The sequence below is a fragment of the Scophthalmus maximus genome, chromosome 11, assembly GCF_022379125.1.
Source record: "Scophthalmus maximus strain ysfricsl-2021 chromosome 11, ASM2237912v1, whole genome shotgun sequence".
Taxonomy (NCBI): domain Eukaryota; kingdom Metazoa; phylum Chordata; class Actinopteri; order Pleuronectiformes; family Scophthalmidae; genus Scophthalmus; species Scophthalmus maximus.
In genome coordinates this window covers 3,345,001-3,372,364 of record NC_061525.1, presented here as the reverse complement: position 1 = coordinate 3,372,364, position 27,364 = coordinate 3,345,001, and the positions used below count along the sequence as shown (strand labels likewise).

Genomic DNA, 27,364 nt, shown 5'->3' with positions numbered 1-27,364 from the left:
ACAGATTAATCGATGATGAAAATAATTGCAACATGCACCCCTGGTGTAAATAACCTATTCGATATGAATGGTATGACTCTCACTGGTTTATGCAGCAGGCTGCTGCATGATTGGTTTACAGTAAACAGTATCATCTGTACAAACCTCTCCACAATTAGTGGTTGGATGCCAAAACAGTGTGCTCGGGTTTAGACACAGAAGACGTCACCGGTCCAGGGAGCGTTGGGGAAAAGGTCGCCTGGCTCGCTCTGAGCTGAGTCAGTGACCCATACGGATCAAAACCTTTTGAATAACCTGTGTGAACGTGTTGTCCTATTAGCTACCAGGCTAAATTAAAAGGTCAGAGAGCTATTGTGAGTGACCTGCATGGTCCCAGTATCAGGCCTTAAACCATCAGCTCACTAGCGACTGTAGTATTTGAGAACAGGCAAATTAATGTTCCGTGCAATGCATTGTGATAATATTACCACAGATTTGGATGATGAGATATAGAAAATGCAGGCCCATAGAGGAAGGAGATGGGTCAGGATTCCCTCTTTAGTTTTAGTGCATGGCATGGGTCAAGGAGGGGGTGTTGAAATTTTTATGTAGGCCTACTGGAGCTCCATTAAGTAACCACTAAAAATACTGTGTTTGCAAGGAAGTCAATGCATTTACTACGTATAAATATGCAAGAAAACAAAAATGGCCATGTTTCAAGAAGAGCTGTCCGACAATACGTCTTTGTCATTCCTCCCTCACGTGCCCCTTGCTTTCATCCTTGCCCCTTCCCTCTTCCTCTCTTCTCCCTCATCCCAGGGGCGTGGAACCCCATGACCCGCCCACCACGGTGCTGGTCCAGAGACACGAGCCCCAGGGAGTCTCCACGGTCCTCAGCAGCACGGACTTCTTCCAGAGCGAACAGAACCGCAGGGTGATCCTGGAGCAGGTGGACAGCTTCCAGCTCCGGGACAAGTACATGTTTGCCACCACCACACGGGTAAGGGAAGAGTTCAGAAACAGTTGAAGGAAAACAAATATATATATATGTGTATGTGTGTGTGGAAACAGTATATACAGTTTACAGTCTGATATATGACACTATATACCGGTTCATGTGCCTATATTTACCCACAAACCCACATTTTGGCACTTTTCTGGCATATAGAATATTTGACCCAATAATGATGATGCCTTTTAATACAGGTTGAAATTCTGCTGATGGGTTTTGATAACCAATCCATGAGGTGATTGGTCAGTTTCGTATCATTGTAAATGGGATTACATTGGATTTATAGGCAATTTAAGAGATGATAAGAAGCGATGGACACTGTATTTACACACATTATTTGCACCGAATGACTCTTTTTTTTTACGAATACATTTATAATGGAAAATATCAGGTGGCCTCAGGTCAAAATGTTATGTGTGAAATTCCTGCACTCTGAGAAGTGGCTTGACAGTTTGGGAGAGACCCCTATCGTCTTTCTGTCCGAGACTTGGATATGAAGACCAACACCTCTCGGGTAGGAGTTAGCCTAGCTCTGCATTGATACTGAATATGGGAAAATACCTAGCCTGGGTCTCCAAAGCTGAAAATCCTCTTGTCACTTTAAAAGCAGAATTATTAAAACTATTTGTAGTTTCAAGGGAGTTCTCAGCATAATGGAGTCTTGATGTCACAGTGGATTTGTCCAGTCTGGTACCATTGTAGAGACACCGATACCAGTTCTAACTGTGAGTATCTGGCAACTCTTGCCATTACCAGAGACCCTGCACAAAGGCTCTGAGCAGATGGCTACACTGTAGATAGTTATATCATGTAACTCAACCTAAAGTCACCTCTTTCTTTTCTCACATCAATGCTTGTAGGCATATCCAACAAATTAGATAACATTTGTAAATTGTTAGGAGAGAGTTTAGACACATTTTTGTACTGAGCCAGTTTAGCTCTTTCCCCCATGCGTCCAGTCTGTATGCTTATCACACCACAGCTCTAGTAAACACACAGACATGGGAGTGCAACCCTAACCCCAAAATTTGTTTTTATATGTCATAAAATATACAGTTAGAAATCATAACATATTGATCAGGAACCCTGCAAACTTAAATCTCAAAAGATCAATGCGAAATATATGCGCCTGCTGAAAAAGATTAGGTCCAAAACCATTATTTAATTCCCTTATTATTAAGTAAATGCATAACAAGAAAGTGTTTGTACGTCCATTTCAAATGTGTCCCTAAACTGGATTTGACCTATTTAGACATACCATAACTAAATATAGGATATTAAAGTGATATGATGACTTTCTTGTTAAGATCCTGTTACTCCTATTAGGTTTGGAAACTAAAAACTTCCCTGTTGTTTCCCCTGACAATAGCTGGCACAGTTGAGCAGCGCTCACTGTTATAGGTTGAACGCCTCTCATTCAGGTGGGAAATAAAATCCTTGTCCGAGCCTCTGCGTAGAAGCAAAACAACGGAACTGTGAAATAATAAAGCTGGAAAGTACTTGAACTTGATTTTAAAAAAAGTTTATTTTTAAATTTTCTCTGTAGTCACGTCTGATTTCTAGTTGGACGGTTTTTATTCCCACTTAAAAGTCCATTTAAACTGTACCAGACACCAGTAGTCAAAAATGTAACGTTGCATCTTAAAGGGGCAGTAAGTGATTTTCATAAAATTTTCTAAAATGCTTTTAATGTTTCCTCACGGTCCGCTAGCTTTCGGTTCTGTTTGTGCGCCGGAAAAAAACAACACTTTTTTCGGCCCAGCCCTGGCTCTGTAAATTGAAAACAAAAAATGGGTGCGGACCGCACCACGCAACACTGTCTGTGCAGTTTATAAACATCCCTGCCCGACAACTTAAGAGACGTGTTGGCCACAGACGCTACGACTCAGGGGTTTTGGCCTCCAGGTTAGTGCGTCCGCCTCACAACGAACAATCTTTCTCCAAAATCGCTTACTGCCCCTTTAAACTAGCAATTTCCTGCTCTCCTTACTGTGCACCTGCATGCATTTTTTTTAAAAGCTCTACATTGTATTACAGCAAAGTTGAGCACTGAAGTGAGCAGCCACTTTCCCACTTCAGCATATTTTTGCCGAGGGTAACAGACGGTGGATCAATATTTGGCTGACGGCAACTTGAAACACTGTTTGTTTGTCATCGTTTGTCACCGGTGCCTCCATTAGGCAGCGGACAAACAGCGAGAGGAGCAAATGGTGAATTGGATTTTGGATCTCACCTCCTCCGTTGTTTCACAGGCTGCTCTGCACAGACACGCATGCTGGCTTCGCAGTGGGCTGCCGGCATCGCGTGGCCGCAGTCCTCGAGAAAGTCGGCTCTGAAGGATGTGTCTGATCTCAAAATTGAAATCCGATGCTTAATCATATTGAGTTAATGCATCTAGCTGCGCTTGAAATTAAGTGACAATTCGAATACTTGATTACATGCTTTCGAGTCATTGATTTCAGTCCTACTCAGCTGAAGATGCTTGCTGTTTGCATGTGACATGGATCGAGAAAGAAAGTGATTTATCTTAAGCACTGGAGATGGATCAATATGGAGCAGCCTAAATATATGTAAATAAATGTGGTCAAATCTGATTAGTAATGCTCATTCCCGGTGTGGTCTGAAAAGATAGAGGTCAACTTCTGAGTCTCAAACCTGTGGTTTTGCTTTGTAAGAGTCAGCCTTTATTTTGTGAGTTGACCAAAATTACAAAAATAAAACTCGTGGCTGGTTGTGGTTATCTGGTAAACGAGATCATCTAATTGCAATTTGTACCCTTTTTTTTTAACATGGATATAAAGCAATGAAAACTTTGCTGATTTAAGGATAAGATAAACTCAACTGCAAACGTGGCCCTGTCCTGCTCCGGGTCTGAATGTTCAGGGTGAACGCTTAGGTATCATTGCCCCTGGTGCTGTGAGAAAGCGGGCACGATGTTTACCTGCTCTGAAAGTCGCAAAACCCAAGCAGAGCAGGAACAGGAGGGTAAGATGACTCACTGATCCATGGATGTGTGGGTGGAGGAAGATATCATGCACGCACACGCACGCACACACACACACACACACACACACACACACACACACACACACACACAGTGAGCTTATGTTGGACAGAGGGCAGAGACGAACATTACACACTGTGGCAGTCATCATTAAGCTAGAACAAATAAGTCAGAAGAGAGCCTTAGCATGTGACAGCATGCAGTGGTCGGCTACAACAGGTTTTATTTATTTTATTTTCAAATGTTGTCATGTATGAAAAGAAGCAGTGTAGCTGCTGCACAGTAACAGGGTTGTGCATTATCTTCAGTGGGGGGTTTTTATCTGACAGCTGCAGGGCGTTGCAAAGTTTTGCAACATCTTAACCCTTAAATAGGCAGCATTGGAAAATCAGTATAGGACTAACGCAACCTTCAGTACTACCAAGTGTATAGCGACCACATAACAAGTAAGTAGGTAAAAATGAACGATATAATTTGGCTTCCCTTGTGGGGAGCTGTTGAGTTATGCGTCTTTACAGTCATTGGTCCTGCACCAATGGTAGCCGGGATGATTTCTGATCAGGATTACTACACAAAGGCAAATTACTAGATACCCATACCTTACCAAATGTTTTGATGAATCATAGCTAGATTCAGTCAAGCCCCCTACAAGATGTTAAACAACTTGCACCTGCAGCATTACTTACTTCTTAATTCCTTACTACTGATAGTTCATCTTTTATTTGCATAATACATATACTGTATATGTATTTGTGTCTTTTGCACTGTTTTGGTCGATTATCCTTTGACCACTTTGGCAATTCACACAATTCCAATGGCCGTTTGGTTCATTGAAACTTGTGGGGAAAACCCTTGATTCATTTTTGAAAAAACTTTGAAAAACTTTGGAGATGACGCTTGACAAAAGGAAGCGGTGCAGGTTTTCAGAGTAGAAATCGGGCTTTTACCGTCACGCCTGCACAGATGTTTGAAGTCATTTCATTTAGTTTAACTACAAGCTATCTGTTTGGGGTTTAGAGCCTCGGTTGTGCTTAGTTGTGGTGCCTATTGACCGCTCTTTCAGCTATTTGGTGGAACGGTTGACCGGATAAAGCTTTGTTGGTGGAGTTAAGACAAACCCACCACTTTTTGGCAGCATAGCTAACCAGCTGCCCAGCTACATCCATGAGGAATAGTGATAGTGAAAAATGATGCCAAGTGTAATCCAAGTTTAATAGGATTAGAATAATGGATATCACAAGGGCTTTTGGCAGTGCTGAGCTGCTTAAGATAATTAAAGAGCCATAACTGGAGAGTTTTATCCAACGATAGGGATCCTGAGGAAGAATAATAATGAGACCTTACAGACCCCCAGCCTTTTGTCCCATCGGTGAGACCTGGGGAAGATAACTGGCTTAATAGATGTAATGGGGTGTTGATAAGGCCCATCCCATCTCTTCCCAGCTACTATATCTGTATGTTAAACTGTATATTCCTTCTCATTTCGATCACAGATTCACTGCAAAGGAGGTCTGGGAAGAGGAAATAACAAATAGTGGAAATTGGAGGAGTGGTCAAAGTCCATCATACATTCTAGTGGCTTCCGCAGCTTCTGATTATCTGCTGTTGCTTAGAGCAATTCAAGGCAGTAAATACCTCAGACTGAAAATTCTTGACGCCATTGCTGCTCAGAAGAGGAAGACGGGTTGTTCTTTATTTCCCATTATAAGAGCCATGCCAATGACAGCCTGAAGCTGTTTTTCAGGCATAAATGTGTTCGCCTGTCACGTATGAAGAATGCCGCATTGTCCGACGTTTGCAACAGCAGCATAAAAATGTCTTAGGTAGAGCACCCCACTCACTTGTCTTCCCACTGTAGTCTCACACTGGTTCAGTCTGACAACTTCCAGAAACTTTACACGGGGGCTGGCAGGGAACGTTCCCGCAAACTTCCGTGCGTGTCTCTGAAAGCAGCTTGAGAGAATCAGATTTAGACAGCCCAGGGTTTCATGCGTCACACACACCTAATGACTAGTCCACCCTGCACAAGCTGTATCCTGATTATTCACTCGCCGCCACATTTCGGAACTCACTGACCCTAAGCTCCAGATCAGATTGGCGTTCGATCAGCAGCTACCGGCCACTATGTGTGAACTCTTCAAAGAAGCGATTTGCGAGGCTCGTCCGCAGGCTGCAGGATTACGCTTTGCACCTCATTTCATCATATACCATCGGACACCCCTTGTTTGACTCGAGCAATACAACGGGAATCCGAGAAGAACTGTTAAACTGATAACATAGTCAAGCCGAAGGCTCGTGTTAACTAACTTTGTGGAGCGATACATTAAATACATTACCAATCTGATACATGGAGTTGTTGGTGACCCCTTAAAACTCACCATATCCCATATCATCTGTCATGAATCTAATTTTAGTGTTTTTTTAACAGACAGACTGGTTAGGTGTTTTGATGCAGTCCATGTATGGGACTGTTCCATCCATTTTTGTATTTTATACCTTCCTAATACATAGCATAAAACCATGTGCATAGGGCGCCTGAGTTAATTTTTCTTTCTTATATGAAAGATAAGACATGTTGGCTTCATGCTCTTTTAAAATCCAATCTGAATAACAGCCTTGTTTTTGGCCAGTGGGTGATGAATATGTAAAAGATAATCCCTGAGTTAAAGGCTGGGATAGAGCAAAGATGGAGCCTCATTGCTAGAACGAGTACACAACGGTCTGGTGATATTAAGCCGACGCCAGTTGGGTGGAGCGAACCACTTTGCCTGAGAGACTTGCCTGGTTGCGACATTTCCAGATTTGCTTTGGTGTCGGCGCAGGTTCCGTTGGTAAGGATAAAATGTCAGCCTTAAGAGAGGGGTCAGTCGACACTCACTCTCTGTCCCCTTGTTGCTGTGTACTGTGTGGGAGTGGAGCTCTCTCTACGGCTTTGTGTGTCAATAGAAATACCAAGGATGCCCCTGGGTGTTAGGATAGAGAGGTTTATGCAAATCCAGGAAAAATGTGTGCATGATTGAGCAGAAGAACCACATACTGTAGCAAGGGTGACAAATTTGCTTAGGTTACATTTGAGCAACTGGCAATTAACAATTCTCATATCAGAACGTCGGAATTGGGGACGACCTGAGAGATGAATGGTTAGAGCACATACGGCATAAAGTACAACTCAACTGCTGTTTTGAAGCGGCGAAGAATAAGTGATTACCAGTAAAAGAAAATGGCAGCTATATATTGGTAAAACTTTGAAGACGTGGTATATGATCAATACGTAGATTTGCGTACTCGCCGATGCCAGATCAGGCATTTTCGGCAGTGCCTGCACATTTCTGAGACTGAAATCGGAACATCTGTGAATCCAACCGACGCAAACATTTTAAATGAAAGTTAATTTCCAGGTTTGTCTTGTAGAAAAATACTTTCACCAGCCAATGTGTTGAACTGCAAATCGGTGTGGAAAATCTTTTGGGAGTTGGACAGCCAATGTTTAGCGAGAATTCTGGACTGCATGGTTTGTGGGGTGAAACGGTTGAGGTGGGAGTTGCAGTACTCTGGTCAATAAATGACAGGGGCTTGAATGAGCACGTCGGCCACCAATTCACTCTGATTAAGTAGAAATATATATATATATATTTTAAAAATAATTTTCTCCTTTTCTCTGGGGATGGTACAGGTTTGAAGATGGATTGCACAGGGTTATCACCCTCTTCCCCTAAAACACAAGTAAACGCACAGGTTTATTGGATTTAGAGGCATGCAGGTCTGACTACATGAATCTCATTGATAGAATCTATCAATTATTGCTGTCTGTCTCACTCTGCTGCTATCTACAAATGCAGCATTGACTGTACAACACCAGTATTTTTTTTCCTAATGAATATTTTGAACTCTAATGTATTTAGCATTATAAAAAAAAACACAAATTCGTTACTCCATATTATTTCTGCACTGATACCACCAACTGTGTCCTTTTTCTGAGCTACTGAGTATTTTTTTTAGCTTTGACTTTTTCAGCCCTGGACAATCCCTTGATAAAAGCCTCTTAGATAAAGAAGAAATGACCATTAGGAAGCCTTACAGTACACACTTCTGATATGAAGTGGTCACTGCTCCCCTGTACCCCATTAGTGGAATCCGTTGCTTGTCACATCTGTCGGTTTTTCTCTTATCACTTTTTGCATTTTTTTTTTTTACGAGACTGTTCAATTTCAATTCGTCGTTCAGGATCTGAAAACTCTCTCCCAAACAGCTGTTTGCTCAGCATTAGTCTTGTTAATCCAGCCAATACGGCTTTTTTTTTCCTCCATTTTTGAATGATGAATACCAGGATCCTGCGGTGTCAGCTATTGGAACTCTACTGTATATTTCTATTTACCATTCAAAATGATTGTAATTGCCATGAACCACGTCTCAATCCAGGGTGTGGTAGTTCAGAGAGGATTAGTTTGAGTTATCAGGAACACAGTGTTGCTCACTTGCAGTTGCCGCTTGATTGCATGTGTAAATACATCACAGACAATCCCCTGTCCAACTTTCCGTCGTGACTCACAAAGTAAACTGGCCTGAAGACCTTGTCCTTTTGTCCTTCTGAAGACACATTTCTGTCTGTGCTTTACTTCCAAGTGTCTCTGCACAGCTGCTGCCTTACTTTTTTCACATCACACCACACAGTCAGTGGGGGCACCGCATTGGATAAATCAATAGACTGAATGGAAAAGGCTGAAATGCTTTGCAGGTGACTGGGCATGCTAAGGCACGTACACAAATCTTCACGAGGGACACGCGCACACCCACACACACACACACACACACACACACACACACACACGCACACACTCAAACAAGGTCACTATGTTAGAACGTAAGTTGTTGATGACTGCTATTGTAACTTTCAGTGACTTCATGTTGTTTATTTCATCTTCTGTAATGTTTTCTCAGGGTGGAACAGCGTGTACAGGGAGACCAAATGGCAAAAGAACTGGCCGGGGGTAGTAATGCAGTAGTAATGCAGCTTTACACTTTGTATAGTATTATCAACGATATATCCTTCACCAAATCCTTCAAAATGTGTATTTGGCTCTGATAATTAGTTCTAATTTGGATCATGTTCCCAAACAGTAAGATCTGATGCTATCAAACATCCATTCAAACCTTTCCTTCCACGATTTTTTTTATTTCTATCAACAACAGTGGCTGTGACATTGGCAGGGGCAGTCAAAAATAGGTGTTGAATTAAAACAAGCACAAACACTTCTGCAGCCCACTTGGTGTCTCTTCAAGTTTTTGACATTTGTTTTTTACTCACTCAGCATGTGAACACTGTCCTCCTGGAATATTAATACAGAAAAGCAACAGACATCTCTGTGAATAGCAGTGTCTCCTTGAAACGAGACCGGACATCCAGAGAGTCACAAGACCCTTTCTGGTCAATCAACATCTTGGTCTGTGACATCGGGATTCGTGCTAACTCAAACACTTTTTCACAGCCTGTATTTCCAGTCCATGTTGGACCTGGCGACAAAACAAAACTTTTCTCAACATGTTACTCGCTTGGCTGCTCTCTGGATGTGGAACGGTTCGACACGAGTGACGAGCACAGTCGAGTGAACTGTGCCGTGTCTGTGTCCTTTGCCTCTACAGAAGCTGTTTGGCAGCCACGATCCGTCATCTGTTCAACTCTGGGTCTCCTACAACCGCCAGCCGATGAAAGCTGCCCAGTTTATGACCCGCCATCCAATCACAGTGAGTCTCCTTCCTACACGCTGAGTAATGATTCAGAGTAATGCATCGGAGGTGGAGGTTTGCCGCAGAATGAAATGAGTCCATGCAGCAGCACAGCGGTGGACGGCCTCTCTCGGTCCAACACTGAACGTTGCCGCACAGGAACACTTCATACCAAACACAGGAGTTTACTGACGCGCTCTATTTAGCTGGAATGAGATTCCTACAAAATACAGGAGCTTTTTTCTTATTCTGTCAAAAATTTTTTTTCCAAATGATCGCATCCTCCAGCTCCACTCCACTCCTGACTTGAAAGAAGCACTCTGCGTATGAATACCATAGTTCCCATATCTAAGAATAAATGTCACAAGTGACTTCCTCATGTTGGCGTCGGAACCACCCACACCGCTCCAGACAGAATACAAGTTATCCAGCCTTTTCACGTTGTGTCTGATGATGTATTCTGTCCACAGTCTAATCCCACATAGGGTCAGCGACCTCGATATGCGCCCCCCCCCCCCCCCCCCCACCACCACCACCACCCCTCACACTCTCTGTGTCTCCCTCTCTCTTCTCAACAGGAGTACTACATTGCAGACGCATCCGAGGACCAAGTGTTTGTGTGCGTGAACCATCTGAACAACGTCACACACCTCTACATCTCGGACACACAGGGCCTGTCCTTCTCCCTGTCGCTGGAGAACGTGCTCTATTACAGTCCCGAGGGCTCTGGCAGCAACACACTCATCAGGTGCTGCGCGCGCGCACACACACACACACACACACACACACCTTATCTTGCATTTCTCATAAACCAGCTAGGCTTGTCCGAGACAAAAGACTGAAACTTATCAGTAATATAAAATGCAGAACCCACTTTGAAACAAAATCTTTGCCTGGGCCACTGAGGCAGCCGCTGTCCTTGCGCACGTGCTATATGTTTTTCTTGGCTTCACCTGCAGCGGAAGAAGTGTTCACATTTCTTACTTCTGACTGGCAACCACAGCCCTAAGTCCATTTACTGCCATATTTCTGGGCTCTGGGTCTTGTCCTGGATCATTCACAGAGAGGGACCCAGCAGGTCTCATGGCTGATACCGCCTCAGCTGGCTCTTTGCAGTGCAAAGGTAGCTCCCAGCCATCTCTGGTTCAGGACCCAAGTGTTTTGGGCATGACAATATTCACGGTGCTGGCTAATTAAAACAAGTGTTTACTTTCTATTTGGATTCAAACAACAGACATAGATTTTTGATCATTTATACTATTATTGAAGTGAGTCTACAACCACTGCTATCCTGCTTCAGAAAGGTTTTAGGCACTGAAAGTGAAAAAAACAACAACCAACAGACGTCCATCATAAATTATACTGCACACAACCCTTGGCTTAAAAGCAGCATTCTTCTCTTTTCAACCCAAGTCTGTGCAACTTTTTTGTGACCCAGTTAATATTTCTCAGCTAATGATTTTTTTATGTGATTCGGTTGGATCCGCAGAGCTCTAGCGTGAAGAAGAGATGAAATGTGGCACATCAGGGTTGAGTCAAATATCAACCATGTGACCATACTGCCAACTACAGAGGATGTCAAATACAGCATCCTCCCCGTGATAGCTGTCATTTTTGTTATAATCTTACTGTTTTGTTATCTTCATACCAGTAATAAATTTATTATTAGTGCCAGGAACTGTTTTGTTTCGATATTGAGGGTCAGCTCGAGCAGTTCCCTGTTCAAAACATGTACGTCACCTGTTTGTCTTTTGAGTTGTGAGAGGAAATGTCACCTACAACACTGCACTTCCTAGTTTCCTCTGCAACACACCCATAAAAGTTTGAAGTCAAATGGCCATGTGGTTGTTGAGAAAATCGAACTGCAGACAGAGAGACGGACAGAGATTCCTTTACAGTTATATAAGAAGGTGATCGGGAACAAAGAAAAAATAGGAAAGCTTCACTGTGCATTCCGTTAATGCCATAAAAACCTGAAAATGCAATACATTGTCTCATTATACACATTCATAGTACCCAAGTCTACACTATAAACTGGACCACCCTGTGTCCCAGTCTACCGGATTCGCGTTCCATTCATTACCTTGACAGAACTTGAGACAAAGGGTTTCTTGTAGATAGTTCCATTTCCCATTGGCGACCTGTAACGTCTCCCAGAGGGCAAGATTCCAAAATTCACTGTACGGTGGACGAGAGGGGTCGCTCATTATTCTGTCAGCTTTACTTCCGAAGAGTTCATCATACTTTCCACATAGCTGCTCTTGTTTCCTATAATTTTGGAGGCCGTGTTCATTATTTGCTGCAGCGCGTTCCTCCTCGCACTGTTCAGGTTACCGTACGACATGATCCTGTTAAAAGACAGAACGCTTTCCACTCTCGCTCTCAGACACAGTTTCCAGAATGTTTTTGGCTCGCTCCAAATTTTGTTGAGCTTGCAAGTGGAGGCGTGGTGAACATCTCTTGTAAAAATGGGCTCAGCATTTTTTCTCAAAAGAAATACTGCTGTCGATGTTTGCATCAAGGTATTTAACATGATCAACTATCTTAACCATTTGCCCATTAATCATTAATGGATTGATGGAGGGAATATTTCCTGTGTTGTCTCTTCACTGTCCCTTCACTCTGTCTATGAGAGAACTGCTGTCAGACTAAAGGACCCTTCACACATTCTATATTCTGAATTTCAACGTTACACAGCCAGGAAACGTAAAAACAGCTGCTTTTGATCTTTCTTTCCTCCCGAATCTTATATCAGTCAACAAGCATCCAGCTCAGTCCTCACTTACAAAGTGCTGATGCTCCTCTACATTATGGATCTCTGTGATTCTTGACAAAAGTCATGAGCATAATCACATATTCAGGTGCAGCGTTGCTTTGTGCGTGTTGCTTGTCCTCACGCTCACCCGTATTCCACTGACTGGGAAAGAAAAGGAGGAGAAGTTCAGGTTCACCCCAACAGAATCATGTTGTGTGCAACATTAAACTATGATTGATTCTGACAAGATGGCCACCTCAAACGACAGTATTGTGTTATCTGGATTGAACACAAGTGGGCAAACCTCTGCTGGTGAAGGCCGGTGTGTGTCATCCAGTCAAAATTGCAAACTTAACACTTGTATATTTAGTTTTAAAATGGGGAAATTGTCATTTTTGCCCATCAATGTACACCCAAGTTTTCTATGAGTGGAAACATTTATTTAAAATGTATTTAAAATCAAAAACGGAATTCCCTAATTTACAGGAACATTCCGACCCTTTGTTGTGGCACTGTGGCTGGAGTCCACCTGTGGCATGGTTTAGAATGCCAACAAACCATTCGCACTGCATGTCAGGACAAAATCCAAAACCATTCTGTGACAAAACTGTGGTGAGGCACTTTGAGTGTCTCCAATAATTGTGAAATAGACGAAGTTTGGAACCACCAGGTCCAGTCTGATACCTGGTAAGAAGGGCTTTGGTTGAGGCATTTACCAATGGCCCAACGGTCACTCAACAGATCTTCAGAAGTCTTTGACTGAAAGGGGAGAAAGTACTGGAAGGGCGACCATCTTAGCAGCCTTTCATCAGACCTTAGAGCGGCTAGACGAAAAAACTACCTTGAGCAAAAGACATGTCGGCCTGCTTAGTCTTTGTCAAACATCATTGAAATAAATCTGAGACCACGAGGAAAAAGATTCTCTGCGCTGATGAGACAGAGATTGGGCAGAACTCCCAACACGATGTCTGGTGAACACCAGGCACCGCGCAACATCTGGCTAATACGATCCCTATGGCGAACCAAGGTGGCCGCAGCACCTTTTGACTGGGGAGGTGGTTCACTTGTTGGCACGGCAATGACGCGTACAGCTGGCGCGGCTTTGGGACAAATTTCTGACTCTTCCTTGAGTGGCCCGGCCATTGTCAGTAGAGACCTGAAGATGGCAGCTCATAGATGCTTCCAATCCAATCTGAGAGGGCTTAAGAGATCTGTCAGGACAAATCAGATAAACTGCCCAAGTCCAGGTGTACAAAGCTTATGAGACTTGGAGTTCTAACTGCTGCCAAAAGGAAAGTCAAAAAACAGAATCAGGGATTTGCACACTGCATTGCTTGTAATTCAGATGTTCCCATAGCAACCCCGGGATCTGACAGGAAGGATCTCTCGTTCCCATTACACATTGTTGATAACACTGACAGGACAAAGCCTTTGGAGACATCGACTTGTAATGCTCCCTGTCCAACAAAAGAGAGTTTATTGATCCGAAGCCACAACACTGTCTGACCTCTGAGCTCTATATTCATGGCTCAGTCCTCTCCGTGATCCCAAGAGGGAGATCCCGTGTTGATTTGGCATAAACAATGTTGGCTCGCGTACATGCCTGCCAATTAGGATTCTCTTTGTTTCTATGACCCTGTGTCTTCTGTGAAATAAAATAAGCCGTGGACCTTTGATTTCTTCTGATTTGGGTCCCCGTGTAGTTGTTTTTCAGAATGCATTTAGTTTAGCTGTCTATCCTCTTTTGTTTTTGAGTGAGGGGTCAGAGGGTTGGTGGTTCTGTCCCCTGCTCCTCCGTCAGTCAAAGTGTCCTCAGGCAAGACGCTGGAGCCCATGTTGCCTCTGATGGCTGTACAGGTGTAGCAGACCACATTAACCCACCGACAAACTATAGTGTTAAAGTGGGCGAGCTTTATTTATACCCTTGGTTATATTCTGGTCTTGTATTATCTGGATTAGCCCAGAATATACCTCTCTAGTCCAGATTCCGGCATTAAATTGCCCAGCCAGTTTTAAACCCGGGTATATTCTGGGCTAGTCCAGTTTATACCCCGGGGTATAAAACAGGAGGGGGTATATTTAGGGCTGTTACACCGGCAGTATGTTAATGGGATGTTTGATAGAGAAACCTATAGACTACATTTAGAATTTATGTGTGTGTGAATTCATTCTATACTGTATATTTATTGATTCTTCAAAGTGGAGTCAGTGTGAGTCAGAAAGGCTGTTGCTTTTTGAATGCAACAACACACAAAGAAAATGCTCCTATAGAAGCTCTAGTCCTGAAATTCACAGATGTGTATTGCCAAAGCAACATTACAATCCCACAAAGAGCCTCTTTTAGTTACTAATAATCAGTCATAATTGAGGCAAAACAAACCTTATAATCTAAAATGTCACCAAACAAAGGACTGAATTGAACGTTGCCTTGCATTGCATTTTGAATTATGCAGAAAGCTGCCATGGCAGTTACTGCCTACCTGCTTGATCAATAATAATTTGAGATTACCGACCTGATTTACAGTAACAGAGCAACCTCTGCAGTCTTCAGGTCTGTACACCATCAGACATCGGCCATCAGTGGTCAGATGAACTGTCCAGTGGGTCTTACCCAGTGGTCAGTCATTACCACCACCAACTGGTGTGGAGTGTGGACAATGTAACATTTGGTTCTCAGACCTGTTAAATTGTAGGGTGGTTTATCCGAAAGGAGACAACACTAAACCGGTTCTGCATTGGCAGTGGCGCAGTTCTTTTGAAAAAAAAAAAAAGCATGCATTTCTGTGCTTGTCGTTCGATGTCCCGGCAGATGAGTCCCGGGCTGAATCTCTTTCCCAGTCAGACCACGCAGTCGCCACTGTTGCAAACACTCACCAATATTAACACAGCTCGTACCACATGTCGGATCATAGGCTGGTCTTCGGCCAGCGTTCCACAACACCACCATCTTTCAGTCTCTCATCTGCAGTGCCAAAATCCATTCAAAACTTACATGACCTTTGTACATGCCCCCACCCCCCCCGCTCGCTGATTGGTTCCCAGCCACTCTGTTTGCTATTCAGAGAGCCAAGGCTGTGTACAAACACACGTGCAGCTTTCAGCCTTACTCCCCCTTTAATTTGTAGATTTATCAGACACTGTGGCACACAGACAAAAACAATTGTTTGCTCCCTGACTCTAGCATCATTTATCCCCTCTGGGTTTCAGGTACTTTGCCAATGAGCCCTTTGCAGACCTGCATCGCGTGGAGGGGCTGCGAGGCGTCTTCATCGCCACGCTCATCAATGGCTCGGCCAGCGAGAACAACATGCGGTCCGTCATCACTTTCGACAAGGGGGGCACGTGGGAGCTGCTTCAGCCACCTGCTGCCGACAGCCTGGGAGGAACTGTGGACTGTCAGGTACAGCCCGTTGCGACACAAGGGAATCGGCCGTAGAGATTAGCACTTCTGTAGCCATAACATACAGTATTAGTCAGTCATATCACCAAGCCCCGATCAATATTGCTGGATTTTAGCTTGTATGTTTGTTGCTCATATCCAACATCCACAACTTTCCCATTGTGACATCGAATGGCCTTTGATATCAAAACGTCAGACCACTGATATTCTATTGATATTGTCAGCTTATTAAGACAACGTGATGCAAACTAACTCTTGATGGTGCTGTATGGCGTGAACGCTCCCTCATAGTAGAGGTAGACGATCCCGATTGTGAAATCCAATATCAGCCCAATGGACTGGCAAACCAATATTTCTTTTCACCTCACCTCTTTTGTAGTAGACAGAGCTCGGCCCTCTTTGATCCAAGAGTGGCAGTATAATTACAGGGAGCAGGAAGGTTGGGTTAGACTTGTTCCGATGTTGCAGAGGGCTAAAGCTGAAAGAAAAAGAGCGGAAGCAAACAACTACACGGCACCATGTGACTCCTCTCTCCTCCCGTCTCCTTCAGCTCAGTAAAGGTTGCTCTCTTCACCTGGCTCAGCGCTGGAGCCAGCTGTTCAACATCCAGCTGAGGAGGATGCCCATCTTATCCAAGGATTCTGCTCCCGGAGTCATCATGGCCACAGGTGGGACAACAAGCACCAACATCGCAGATGTTGACATCGTTATTTTTCACTCCACGTGAATCCACATGACTTTAATTGCGATGTGAAACATCTCCTCTCTGCTCCGGTCTTTTGACATTTCCGTGTCGCTCCACAGACGTCACATGATTCGTTGCTCTCACTGGTTGTAGGTCTATTCAATTGCGTCCGGAGGCATTTTGGAAATCGAAAATGAGCCGAGATGTCCCAGAGTAATACGCATTTGTGTATTAGACTAGTTTAGGCTAGTTTAACCGAGGATTGTATTTTCAACCCGTCCTGAAGCAGCAGAAATCTCATTCCTTCTGGACCACTACCAGAAATCTTCTATAAAAAGTTTGAGTGAATTTGTCTGGAGTATCTCCCAAGTCAAGTCAGATGAAGAGACTTTGGGTGCCACCTGTTGGAGGAATGCCTCACCGACAGAGCTTGTGTTACTGCTGTAAGGGTTAATTACCAACTTCCTCCTCTTCTGATAACACGGATAAATCCGCCCTACGCTCGAAGCAAGCCATAAAGACTGGCCTTCCTCTGCGGTGCCTGGCAGGTGTTTCTGAATTTCTTTGTCATACCCACTTCCTAAAACTCTGTGTGGTTGCATCCTGTCACTGCTGTTAGGCTTAATTACCAACTTCCTCCTCTTCTGATAACACGGATAAATCCGTCCTACGCTCGAAACAAGCCATAAAGACTGGCCTTCCTCTGCGGTGCCTGACAGGTGTTTCTGACTTTCGTTGTCATACCCACTTCCTAAAACTCAGCAAATGTGGTTGCATCCTGTGAGGAATTTACGAAAGACTTGTTGCTTTGTTGTGTCAGTATTTTGAGGTTTGGTGTGCCTGTCAAACATAGCCACAATCCAAATAGGATGAGAAAACATGTTGCAAAATAGAATTCACCAGAAAGGAGAAGACTCTCCCTGCAGCTGGAAGCCAAGTTGCCTCCTCGCAGCTGGTGGGAAACGCTGATGTGTTGACGCTCTCCAGTGTCAGACAGTCCCTCTAATTAAATCCTTACGAGATAATGGGCACGGCGAGAGGGAGAGAGCTGAGGATGGACGAGTGGCGGTGGCTGGTGCCATTCACTTCATTATCGCTCTCAAACAGACGGGCTAATCACTGCTGCAGCCCCCAGCAGGCCCTCAGCGGGTCAAACACACTCATGAGCACAAGCACGCCGCGGCTACACAAACTATACAATCATGTTTGCGTACACAACCAACCACGACTGCTCATTCCTCTGCGCGCTTGACGAAAACGCTGGTGTGAGATTATTATTGTGGTTCCAAACGTCGGAGAACATTTTCCTTCATATATACAGTACAAACTTCTAATTTATATATACAAATTCAAGGTTGTTTGTTATTCCATTTCATAATAGACGGCACCTTAAAGCGGCAGTAAGCGATTTTGGAGAGAGCTTGTCTCTTCTTCTTTGTTGTCGTTGTGATTTCAACTGCTCTGGCCGGGCCACGAACCCTGGTCCCAGGAATGGGAGTCCGACGCACTAACCACTAGGCCAAAAGCGCACCGTCACCCGCCACCGAGTGATGTCTACAAACTGCGCTTGCGGTCTTGTGTGGTGCGGTCCGCACCATTATTTTGTTTTTGATTTATAGAGCGAGGGCTGAGCTGAAAAGCCAGATTTTTTCCCCGGCGCTTAACCAGAACGGACAGCTTGCGGTCCATGAGGAAATATTTGCTGATTTTTACAAAGCCTGTGTTGCTTTAGAATCGCTTACTGCTTACGCTTTAAGTGAAACATTAAACGGAACATGAGAGTGTCAGACAACACATACAGCGTGGGTGATCGCCATATTTTGCTGATGTACAGTAGGAAGGGAAACAAAGTCAATCCAATCCTGCAGCAAACAGATATTCAAAATTGCCCCCAAAAAAATAAAAATAATTGTGGCTTCATTTTCCTGATTTGGAAGCCAGCTTCTTTTCAGTTTCGGTCTCTTTACTTGACATTTGCAACGCCGAATTTACAGGTATTGAGTGTAATCCATTCCTCCCTCCGCTCCGCACAACTCTTGCTGGGCCACTGGCTGCCACACCACCCCAAAGAATGATGTTTCCACTCGCAGCTTTTACACAGGAGGGAGTGTGTTCTCCAAGCACGCCTTTGGTGATTGTGGCCAAAGAGCTCAGGTTCAGCTCCATCTGCCCACAGCACTCTTCTGAAACAACACTCACTTCTCCAGATGTTGCTCTGCATATTGGACAAATTGACTTTTATGATGCGTTTCCCTCTGACGACTCTGCTACTGGGTGCAACGCCACTCCTGCGTCAGATAAACTCTCCTGCAGCTCATGAGAGGGATGGCACAGACCTGCAGTTTCATACAACTTTCATAAAAACATCTGGAAGACCGTTTTTGTTTCGTTCCCTAGTATTTCACTCTTCTTCCCTCTAACTGCCATTTCTTAATGACATGTCGGACAGGGAAAATTTATTCCAAGATGGAAGCATTTAGCTTTTTATAGCCTCCCCCGCTGTAAGCTTCAATTAGCTTAATTTGATGATGGTGATGATGATGATGATGATGACGATGCTTCACTGCTGGGGTGGCATTAGCCAGGTGATGAGCAGTACCTGATGTTCACCAGGCGCTGTGTTCATTTTTATGCCTCCACGTCAGCCGTCGCCAGAGGCATTACATTTGGGGGGAGGGGTGAGAATTTGGTGGTCAAAGGTCACTGTGACCTCATATAACATGGTCTTGGCCACAACTCAAGAGTTAATGCCCCAATTATGACAATCCTTCACACAAATGTGTTAGAGGAGAAAAGGGATGATGTGATGGCAATTTGATATTAACAAAAAGTTACAGGTCAACCTCACCTCATTATGTTCGGCAGAAAAACACTCCTCTGTCCATTATTCAACGCCCTAGCTCAGGAACAGAAGGCGAGATTGTGTCCAAATTTCATAGGCCAAGCATGTGGCCACACACAACGGGAATCTGTTTTGTGTTTCTCTCGGGGAACGTACACACTAATACAATAGACATAAAGCGAAACTAGTCAATCAAATCAATTTATTTCTAAAACCCCTATATCACTATTCAAAAAAGAACTAGCTTCAAGGTTTTCTCTATATAAACTTCATGGGAGTCTGGCCAGACTTGGATGTCAAGTGCAACTCAACTGGTCGATGGAGGGGGAACAGCTGAGAGGTGGCAATTCTATTTGGTGCATGTGACCACAGAATCTTTTTTTCCCCTCATGCTGTCAGACTCCTTCAAATGCCATTTGGCAAACTCCACACTGGCTGTCATATGGTTTTTACTCTAAGTGGCGTCTCTCCAACCACTCTACCATAAGGGCCTCCGTGATGGAATGCTGCCCAGATGTTGGTCCGTTCATTTCTGCAGAGGACTTCGGAGGCAGTCAGGCTGTTGGGTGCTAGGTGACTGTCCTGGTTACTTACTATGGGCGGATGGCCAAAAGGAGTTCCAGGGAACACTCCATGCTTTCGAAATGTTTTTAGAACTTTGCTCTGATCTTTGCCTCGCCACAATTTTACCCAAGAGGTCTTCAGAGGGTTCTCGTACTTTGTGACTCACCAGCAGGTCAACATTTGAATCCGTCCAGCAGAACATCCCATCGTCTACTAGATGGAGATTGGGGTTCATGTTTGTTTTTCCCTTTTGGAATCAACTGTAATGGCTGTGACGATGATGTCACAGAACACCTTAAAAGGTGTGGCCTCCAGCGTCCAGGACATCTAGACACATCTCTCAACACTTACACTCTCACTCTGCTCGCATGATGAAATTCCACAACACCACCCTCTTGCCACTTTTAACGCTTACTTTGGAAAAAATGCAAAGGACCAAAAACAAAATTCGAAGCTCATCTCACAGTTGGGTGCCGGCAGAGTCAGGAGTGTCATGCCCGGTCTGGACTTCTAACAGGGCACACAAAGTAAAGAGTAAAACAGTATGCCGCACTATCCCCCCACAACAAATCTCATGTCTATGTAGCAGATATAAGAAACAACCTGGAGATGATAAAAGAAGTCGAATCCAAACAATTGTTGACAGTAACAGACGCTAAAAGTTATGTAACTCAGCCATACTGCAGCAGTGAGTCTCTCCAGAGTCAGCAGCAATATCCAGACAAGCAGTGAGCCTGCGGTGACTCATGAACGCAATCTGGTGCGTCCTGAAGCTCACCAGTGGTCTCCTTTCTGCAGCCTTCCTTTCGCATGTACCGGACGTGTGTACGAGAGCTGGTATCGGCAACATCTGAGTCGAGTCAAGCGCCGCGGCTTTGTAGAGGTTTTGTACCTTGACAGCTTGAAGCTGAACTTTGTCAAGTGAGTTTTTAACAAGGCCCAAGATCGCAACGCTCTCAAATGTAAATGTAACCAAACTGCAAGTCGTCGTTTTTTCGTCTGAAAGCCGAATAGGTGCGAGAAGGTGAAAGCATTCGTTGTGCAAGCATATGGTTACATCCTGCAGGCAGTAGGTAACAGTTGCAAACCTGATTTATGTCAAAGTCAAAAAATGAACAGAAGAGATGTCTACTTTGTTCATTTTTGGCCGGCACCTATTACAGCGTCACAGAGTCACGAGGCTCTGAGTAATTTTCTGAAAACAATGAAGAAAGAAAACTTCCATTCCTGTGTGTGTTGGACGTCTGCATTTTCAGCAGAGGAAAGTATTTTGCCCGTGCATGCAACGGCCACATGCATGAAAAAGATGCAGAAGGCAATGGATTGAGTTCTAGGGTTACACTTTTTTTCCAACAGCGAAAAAAGCAACAACAGCGGACGCATCAAGACTGTAATATTCAGGCGAAAAGCCCCTGTAAAGTCCGGGTGTGTGAAATGTCTGTTTCTCCTCTGATTGCAGGATCTGTGGGCAAGAACTTGGCCAGCAAACCCAATGTGTACGTATCCAGCAGTGCCGGTGCTAGGTGGAGAGAGGTCAGTATCAAATCTGTCACGGACGACAGGAAACACACAGTCTGCTAAAATCGTTTTGAAATGTCCCAATGAATTTTTAATTTCAGTGCCTGCTAATGTAGCCTGATTGACATATCTGCATTTTTGCCTTAATTTCCTCTTTCGTTTTTGAATCGGTGCCCTGGGATTATTGCGTATACTGAATAATTTATAGATAGAGTATTTTCATTATTATTTTAATATTAGATTGAATGCTAGAGAGAGACACTCTTTGGAATATCATCTTTTTCATGAGCCTTTCCTTCAAAATTCTGTAATTAACCTTTTGACACTTTGGTCTTTGAGGTCTTTAAATCTACAATAATTGAATGAATATTCTTCTTTGGAGCAAAAGAACAACAAGATGTAAACCCAACATTTGAAAATATGAACTAATGCAGCTTTAAATGAAACATTAAACCTCTTCAACATTAAAAATATTTTGTTGAACACTCTGAATTTGTTGCTTCCATGCAGAACCCCCCCCCCCCCCCCCCCAATTACAAGTGTTTGTTTCGAATATGATCTGCCCCCAAATTAAAGACACAATTCTCCAAAAGTTTGCACAAAATCAGTGAAATGATTTTTTTTTTCTGGTAAAAGATGAAGCTGCTGCTCTAAGTGGGCACCTTTCAGTTTAGCCCTGCTCTGTTGTGATTGGATCACGTTAAGGAAATTGGGATTGTCTGAAGATTTCAAGTGCCATTAAAATGTCTTATGATTTTCTCTTCCAGCTAAGTCTAAGACAGAATATTTCCGGGCAAAGATCAACAGTTATATGGCCTGTAACGCTCTGTATGTTCTGACAGTTAACTGTCCATGCCTTCTGTAATCCAGTCACTGGCAGGCCCTCATTTCTACACATGGGGTGACCACGGTGGTATCCTGATGGCTATCCCACAAGGAGGCGCCACCACACATCTGAAGTAAGTCCAAATGGCCCGTTCAAATATTTTCCCAGTGCAGGAAAACCCTTCAAATATGAGCTCAGACGCGAGGGTCTGTCATTCAGTCGGCTGCAGCTAAACAGAACGGCTTCAAACATAAAACCCAGTGAGGCTGGACGGTTTCCATTTGAAATCCCCAAACCACTTTGGGGAAATCTGGAGAGTGGAGCACATGAAGCAGCGCATGCCCCAGCGGACGTGCTCATAAATAAGCAGCAGCAGATTGTAGGAATGTGAAGCAGCTTGATGTAGACGGGGAAAAAAAACCCAAATAAACCTTCAGTTAACAGAAGTCTAATAAAACATCTTCATGCCAACAGCAACACTGCAGACTGCTGATGTCCACCTGATACAATACATTCATTTTGTTTACATGCAGAGAAAATTTAGTTCCCCCCCCCCTAGTTTTAGACTAACCTGGGTCTGGGTTGAAATGAATCGGTTCATCTGAAGGGTGATTCAAATTCTGGCCGTGTCCCCGCCAGGTTCAGCACCAACGAAGGGGAGACCTGGACCGACTTTCCGTTCTCCGACAGGGAGGTGTACGTTTACCAGCTGCTGACGGAGCCGGGGGAGAAGAGCACCATCTTCACCATCTTCGGCTCCTACGCCAACCAGAGACACAGCTGGCTCATCCTCCAGGTCAACACGTCGGACGTCCTGGGTAGGTCTGCGTCTGATGTTGGAAATACTCAACAGCTGTCTGTGGGTTTGTATTGCGGCTGTGGTAGTGAGATTTTATTCATGCACCTTTCGATATGAATGTATTGTTGAATTGAAACACGTTTCCAGCAAAGACTTTAAGCCTGTTAAATAAACTCACGTTATTTACTTTTGCTAAATACTTGTAGTGGGCAATCTTCCAAAAAATTGAACATGACTCTTTATCACACACTCACAATTCACGATCAGGAGTGCGATCTTTCTGTCCAATTTTGAAATGTACCCTACAGAATATACCAGCCTATGGACAGTCTGCATTTTTTATTCAAACACAGTATTACATCAGAGGCACCAAAGTGTCTGCAGTGTAAAGCGTCACATCTAAAGCGTCAACTCTAATCTGTTGTCGTTGTGCACGCCTTTTTTTTTTTAACGGCATTGAATCCTAGATAAATAGAATGTGTCTGCCGCAGTCACCTCTTTACATCTTTAGATTTTTGTTTCTATGCAATTTTTTTTTTTTCAGCGATAACTGAGGACCTTATGAAATTCTGATGAGTGGGGTTGTAACCAACCTGAGTGAAACACTGTCGCGTTGTTTTCTTCAAATGCTCCCTTTTACGGTGGATGAATTTGTTGTATTACTTCCTTAAGTGATGCGTTGAGAAATGTTTGAGTGTGCAGGGCAGAACCACTGTCATGTAACTAACGTTGAGTCTTGTTTTTTTGCACCACCTCCTCATTGAATTGTTGGTTTGTGGATCCACGATATTAAGTTGGACCAAGTGTTGATGTCGTAAAAGTCAGTCTCTCTACAATTCCCCTTGAAAATTCGGTTCTCCTTATTGTCATCAGGATCAGTTACACTTGGCATGGCAACTTAAGAAAGTCGACACATTTCTATTCAAGAAATTAGTCAAAGCAGCCAAAGGGAAAAAGAGAAGAAAATCTTCACCATGCAGAAATTAATTTTTTTCTTAAAAACTAAGAAAATGTAGCACAAGAACAACTTTCAGTTGACAATTTTTTTAATGGGGAACTCAAGTAGGTATTGAGCTAATTAAAGACATACTTAAGTAAAAAAAACTCACTGTGAAAGGTAGAAGCACTCCATAAAAGCTACCGACTGTAGTATTTATTACTAATACAGTATAATATGGTAATGCCTGTATGTTGTACGGAAGTTTCCAGCAGACATTGCTGTGTGCTGATTATAGCGAAATCTATAGTAACTGGGCGTGGAAAGGAGAGTAATATACATATCATTAGGTGTTCTTTAAGAGCTGTAGACCTTTAAATTAACGCTACCAGATGGAATTCCTCTACTTGGCTGGAGGAAAAAGAGGAAAATAGACTTGTGATGAGGACAAAAAGACCACCAAGGATCTCAATGTAGCAAGTAACTTTTCGCTCCATGTCGACATCAATTATCTGTATCTTTTCATATTGTTTTTTTCTCCCAGGTGTGCCGTGTTCCGACGCGGACTACAAGCGCTGGTCTCCGTCAGACGAGCACGGGAACGAGTGTCTGCTGGGCAGAGAGATCACGTTTAAGAGGCGAGCTCCTCACGCTACGTGCTTTAACGGCGAGGACTTCGACCGGCCCGTCACCATTGCCAACTGCTCCTGCACACGCCAGGACTATGAATGGTTAGGGGCACACACACCTCATCAGTGTTTGTTAAAGATTTTCCACTGTCCGTCCAGGATGGAACTAGTTGTGCGTCTATATCCATCAATAAAGGAGACTCAGGTTGGACTGCAGCTTCTGTTACCCGAGGGAGAGAAACGAGATACAACACACATGGTGTGGGATGTCTCGTCCCTGCAAAATATACAGAATGAATTGTTTGATATTATAATGAACCAGGTCACACTGTTCTGTCTAAATGCAGAACTACTTGACTTATGTTTGTTCTAGATTGACTGTGATGTGTTCCGTTGCAGTGACATTACAGACTTAATCCAATGTGTAGGACAAACTCATTAAGATTTATATAAATCTAGACTGTCATATTGCCATTCCATATTCACCTACATATTTGTTGACAAGTGAATTTTTTTTGTTCAATGCATATTTTTGTTAATATTTGTAGCTGCATAAATCTGTCCATAAAATCATTATTATTACATTTATTATTAATTGGTCAACGGCTACTAGATTCAAGACGAGAAAATTGTCTCGCAGCAAATTACCATGACTTGGCTAAAATGATTATTTAAATAAATAGAGTTAAATATCAAAATCTATGTTCATTAGCGTTATTGTGGCTGGGACATCTAGTCATATTAGACGTACAGTAGATAATTTGATTTCAATACTTGCAACCCAAAACATTGCTAGAGCCGGAACAATACAGACTTTTGGGGACTGAAGTTGATATCGATATTAGGGAGTACAAGATTGCAGATACCGATACATCGGCCGATGTTAATATATTATATTGTTATATGTTATATATATATTATATATATATATATATATATATATATATATATATATATATATATATATATATATATATATATATATATATTAATCTGTCAATAATTCCTAAAATGTCATTATCAAACCTTTATGAAAAAAATATGAAATTGAGTCTTGATATTTTAGTTTAACCATAAACTTTATCATGAATAACTATAAATAAACACAAATACAAACAAATATATAGAACTTGAATGCAACATAAATGCTAATACCAATATTAATACCGATATTATCTGCCAACCGATATGTCGGTCGTGCTCTGTACTTTTCAACCCAAACCCACCGAGCACATGTTTATTGATCCTGAAGCTCCAATCTCAACTGATCTGGAGTCTGTTTTGAAAGGGTTGCCGCCAGCAACCAGATGGCAGAGCTAACTGGCCGCTTGTTTTCCTCCCATCCTCCCCCTCCTCTTCTTGTTCCTTCCAGTGACTACGGCTTCAAGCTGAGTGAAGACCTGTCCCTGCAGGTGTGCGTGCCTGACCCTGAGTTCCTCGGTGACCTCTACGCTCCTCCAGTACCGTGTCCTATTGGTACAACATACCGGCGCAGCAAAGGGTGAGCTGCAGTTATCCGCCTGGATTTGTTTGTGTGATCTTCGTAGCATAATGTCTGCTGAACTAAAACATCAAACATCGCAAGGGGATAGTTGAAGGGTTTCATTTGACCTTCATTTCCAAGCTGAGGTCAAATGCAGCACAGAGATGAACCCCTTACCTGCTGATTGTTACATGATGATTAGGAAATCCAGTCATCTATCTCTATTATGTTAATGAGTTAAAACGAAGCCTTTGCATGACTGCTATTGTAAGACTATGTGACATAAGAGCGCAGAGCGTCCGACTGAAGAAAAGGCTTTTCGTTGGTGCTGCAGCTACAGGAGGGTCCCGGGGGACAGCTGCAGTGGAGGAGATGTGGAGTCCAGGCTGGATGGAGAGATGCTGCCTTGTCCTGTCGGAGGTAACCCGCGGCTTTACTAGGTTTAACACTTACTTGATATGGAATAACACCCCTTAAAGGTTCCACGTGGAACCCCCCATGTTTGCTACTTCGCAGTGTTTTCTCACCCTTGCTTTTGTTGGCGCGCTGCGGTGCTGTCTTTGTGTTGTACCCGTGAGAGCCCACAGGTTCACGCTTCATGCTCCGGCATGACTCAAACGTGTCGTCTTCGCTGTGTGTTTGTAGACTGAACGTGGAGTGGTCGCATTCGCCTTAGAATAACCTGTCCTTTGTTTGTCAAATAATTCACTTCAGCTGAAGGAATCTCAGTGTGATGGGAGTTCTGAGACTCACTGTGTCTCCTAGTCGACTGCACGTCATACACACGTCTCAGATTATACAAACTCTGTGAATCAATGAGAGTTTTACTTTGCTTAAACAAACTCCCTGTAAGGTGGGACTGGGTGGTGGAAAGTGAAAGAGCCATACAAAAGTTACACTTCTTTTAACACCTATTATGACAGATGATGAAAACCTCTGGCAGGATGTACGTGAAGGTACAGATTATATAACTCTTTGGTCGGGTAAGAGTGAGTCTGTGAATGAAAATTGTTTGTGAAATGATCTTGTGTATAACCGAACTCCTTCAATGATTTGAAATTCTCCATTGTGTTGTAATTGTATGAACAATGTCCATAAACATAAAGTATCTCGCATCACGAAGAAACCAGAGGAGCAAAGAAACTGAAAATCTAAGAATCTGAAATCTGAGAATTTGGATATTTTTCTCATAAAAACTACTCTGGCC

At 43.4% G+C, this 27,364-nt stretch overlaps 1 protein-coding gene across 2 annotated transcripts in view; it reads left to right on the top strand.

The window, feature by feature from the left end:
* The window catches only part of sorl1 (sortilin-related receptor, L(DLR class) A repeats containing), a 75,425-nt gene that overhangs the window by 22,916 nt on the left and 25,145 nt on the right, over positions 1-27,364 (top strand). For both annotated transcript variants that reach the window (XM_035621694.2, XM_047335858.1), the window contains exons 6-16: positions 799-979; positions 9,636-9,737; positions 10,298-10,467; positions 15,682-15,874; positions 16,425-16,542; positions 21,425-21,498; positions 22,354-22,442; positions 22,949-23,127; positions 24,590-24,776; positions 26,047-26,175; positions 26,492-26,577. In XM_035621694.2, the coding sequence (XP_035477587.2) occupies positions 799-979; positions 9,636-9,737; positions 10,298-10,467; positions 15,682-15,874; positions 16,425-16,542; positions 21,425-21,498; positions 22,354-22,442; positions 22,949-23,127; positions 24,590-24,776; positions 26,047-26,175; positions 26,492-26,577 (1,508 nt within the window). The remainder of the gene's footprint in view (positions 1-798; positions 980-9,635; positions 9,738-10,297; positions 10,468-15,681; positions 15,875-16,424; positions 16,543-21,424; positions 21,499-22,353; positions 22,443-22,948; positions 23,128-24,589; positions 24,777-26,046; positions 26,176-26,491; positions 26,578-27,364) is intronic.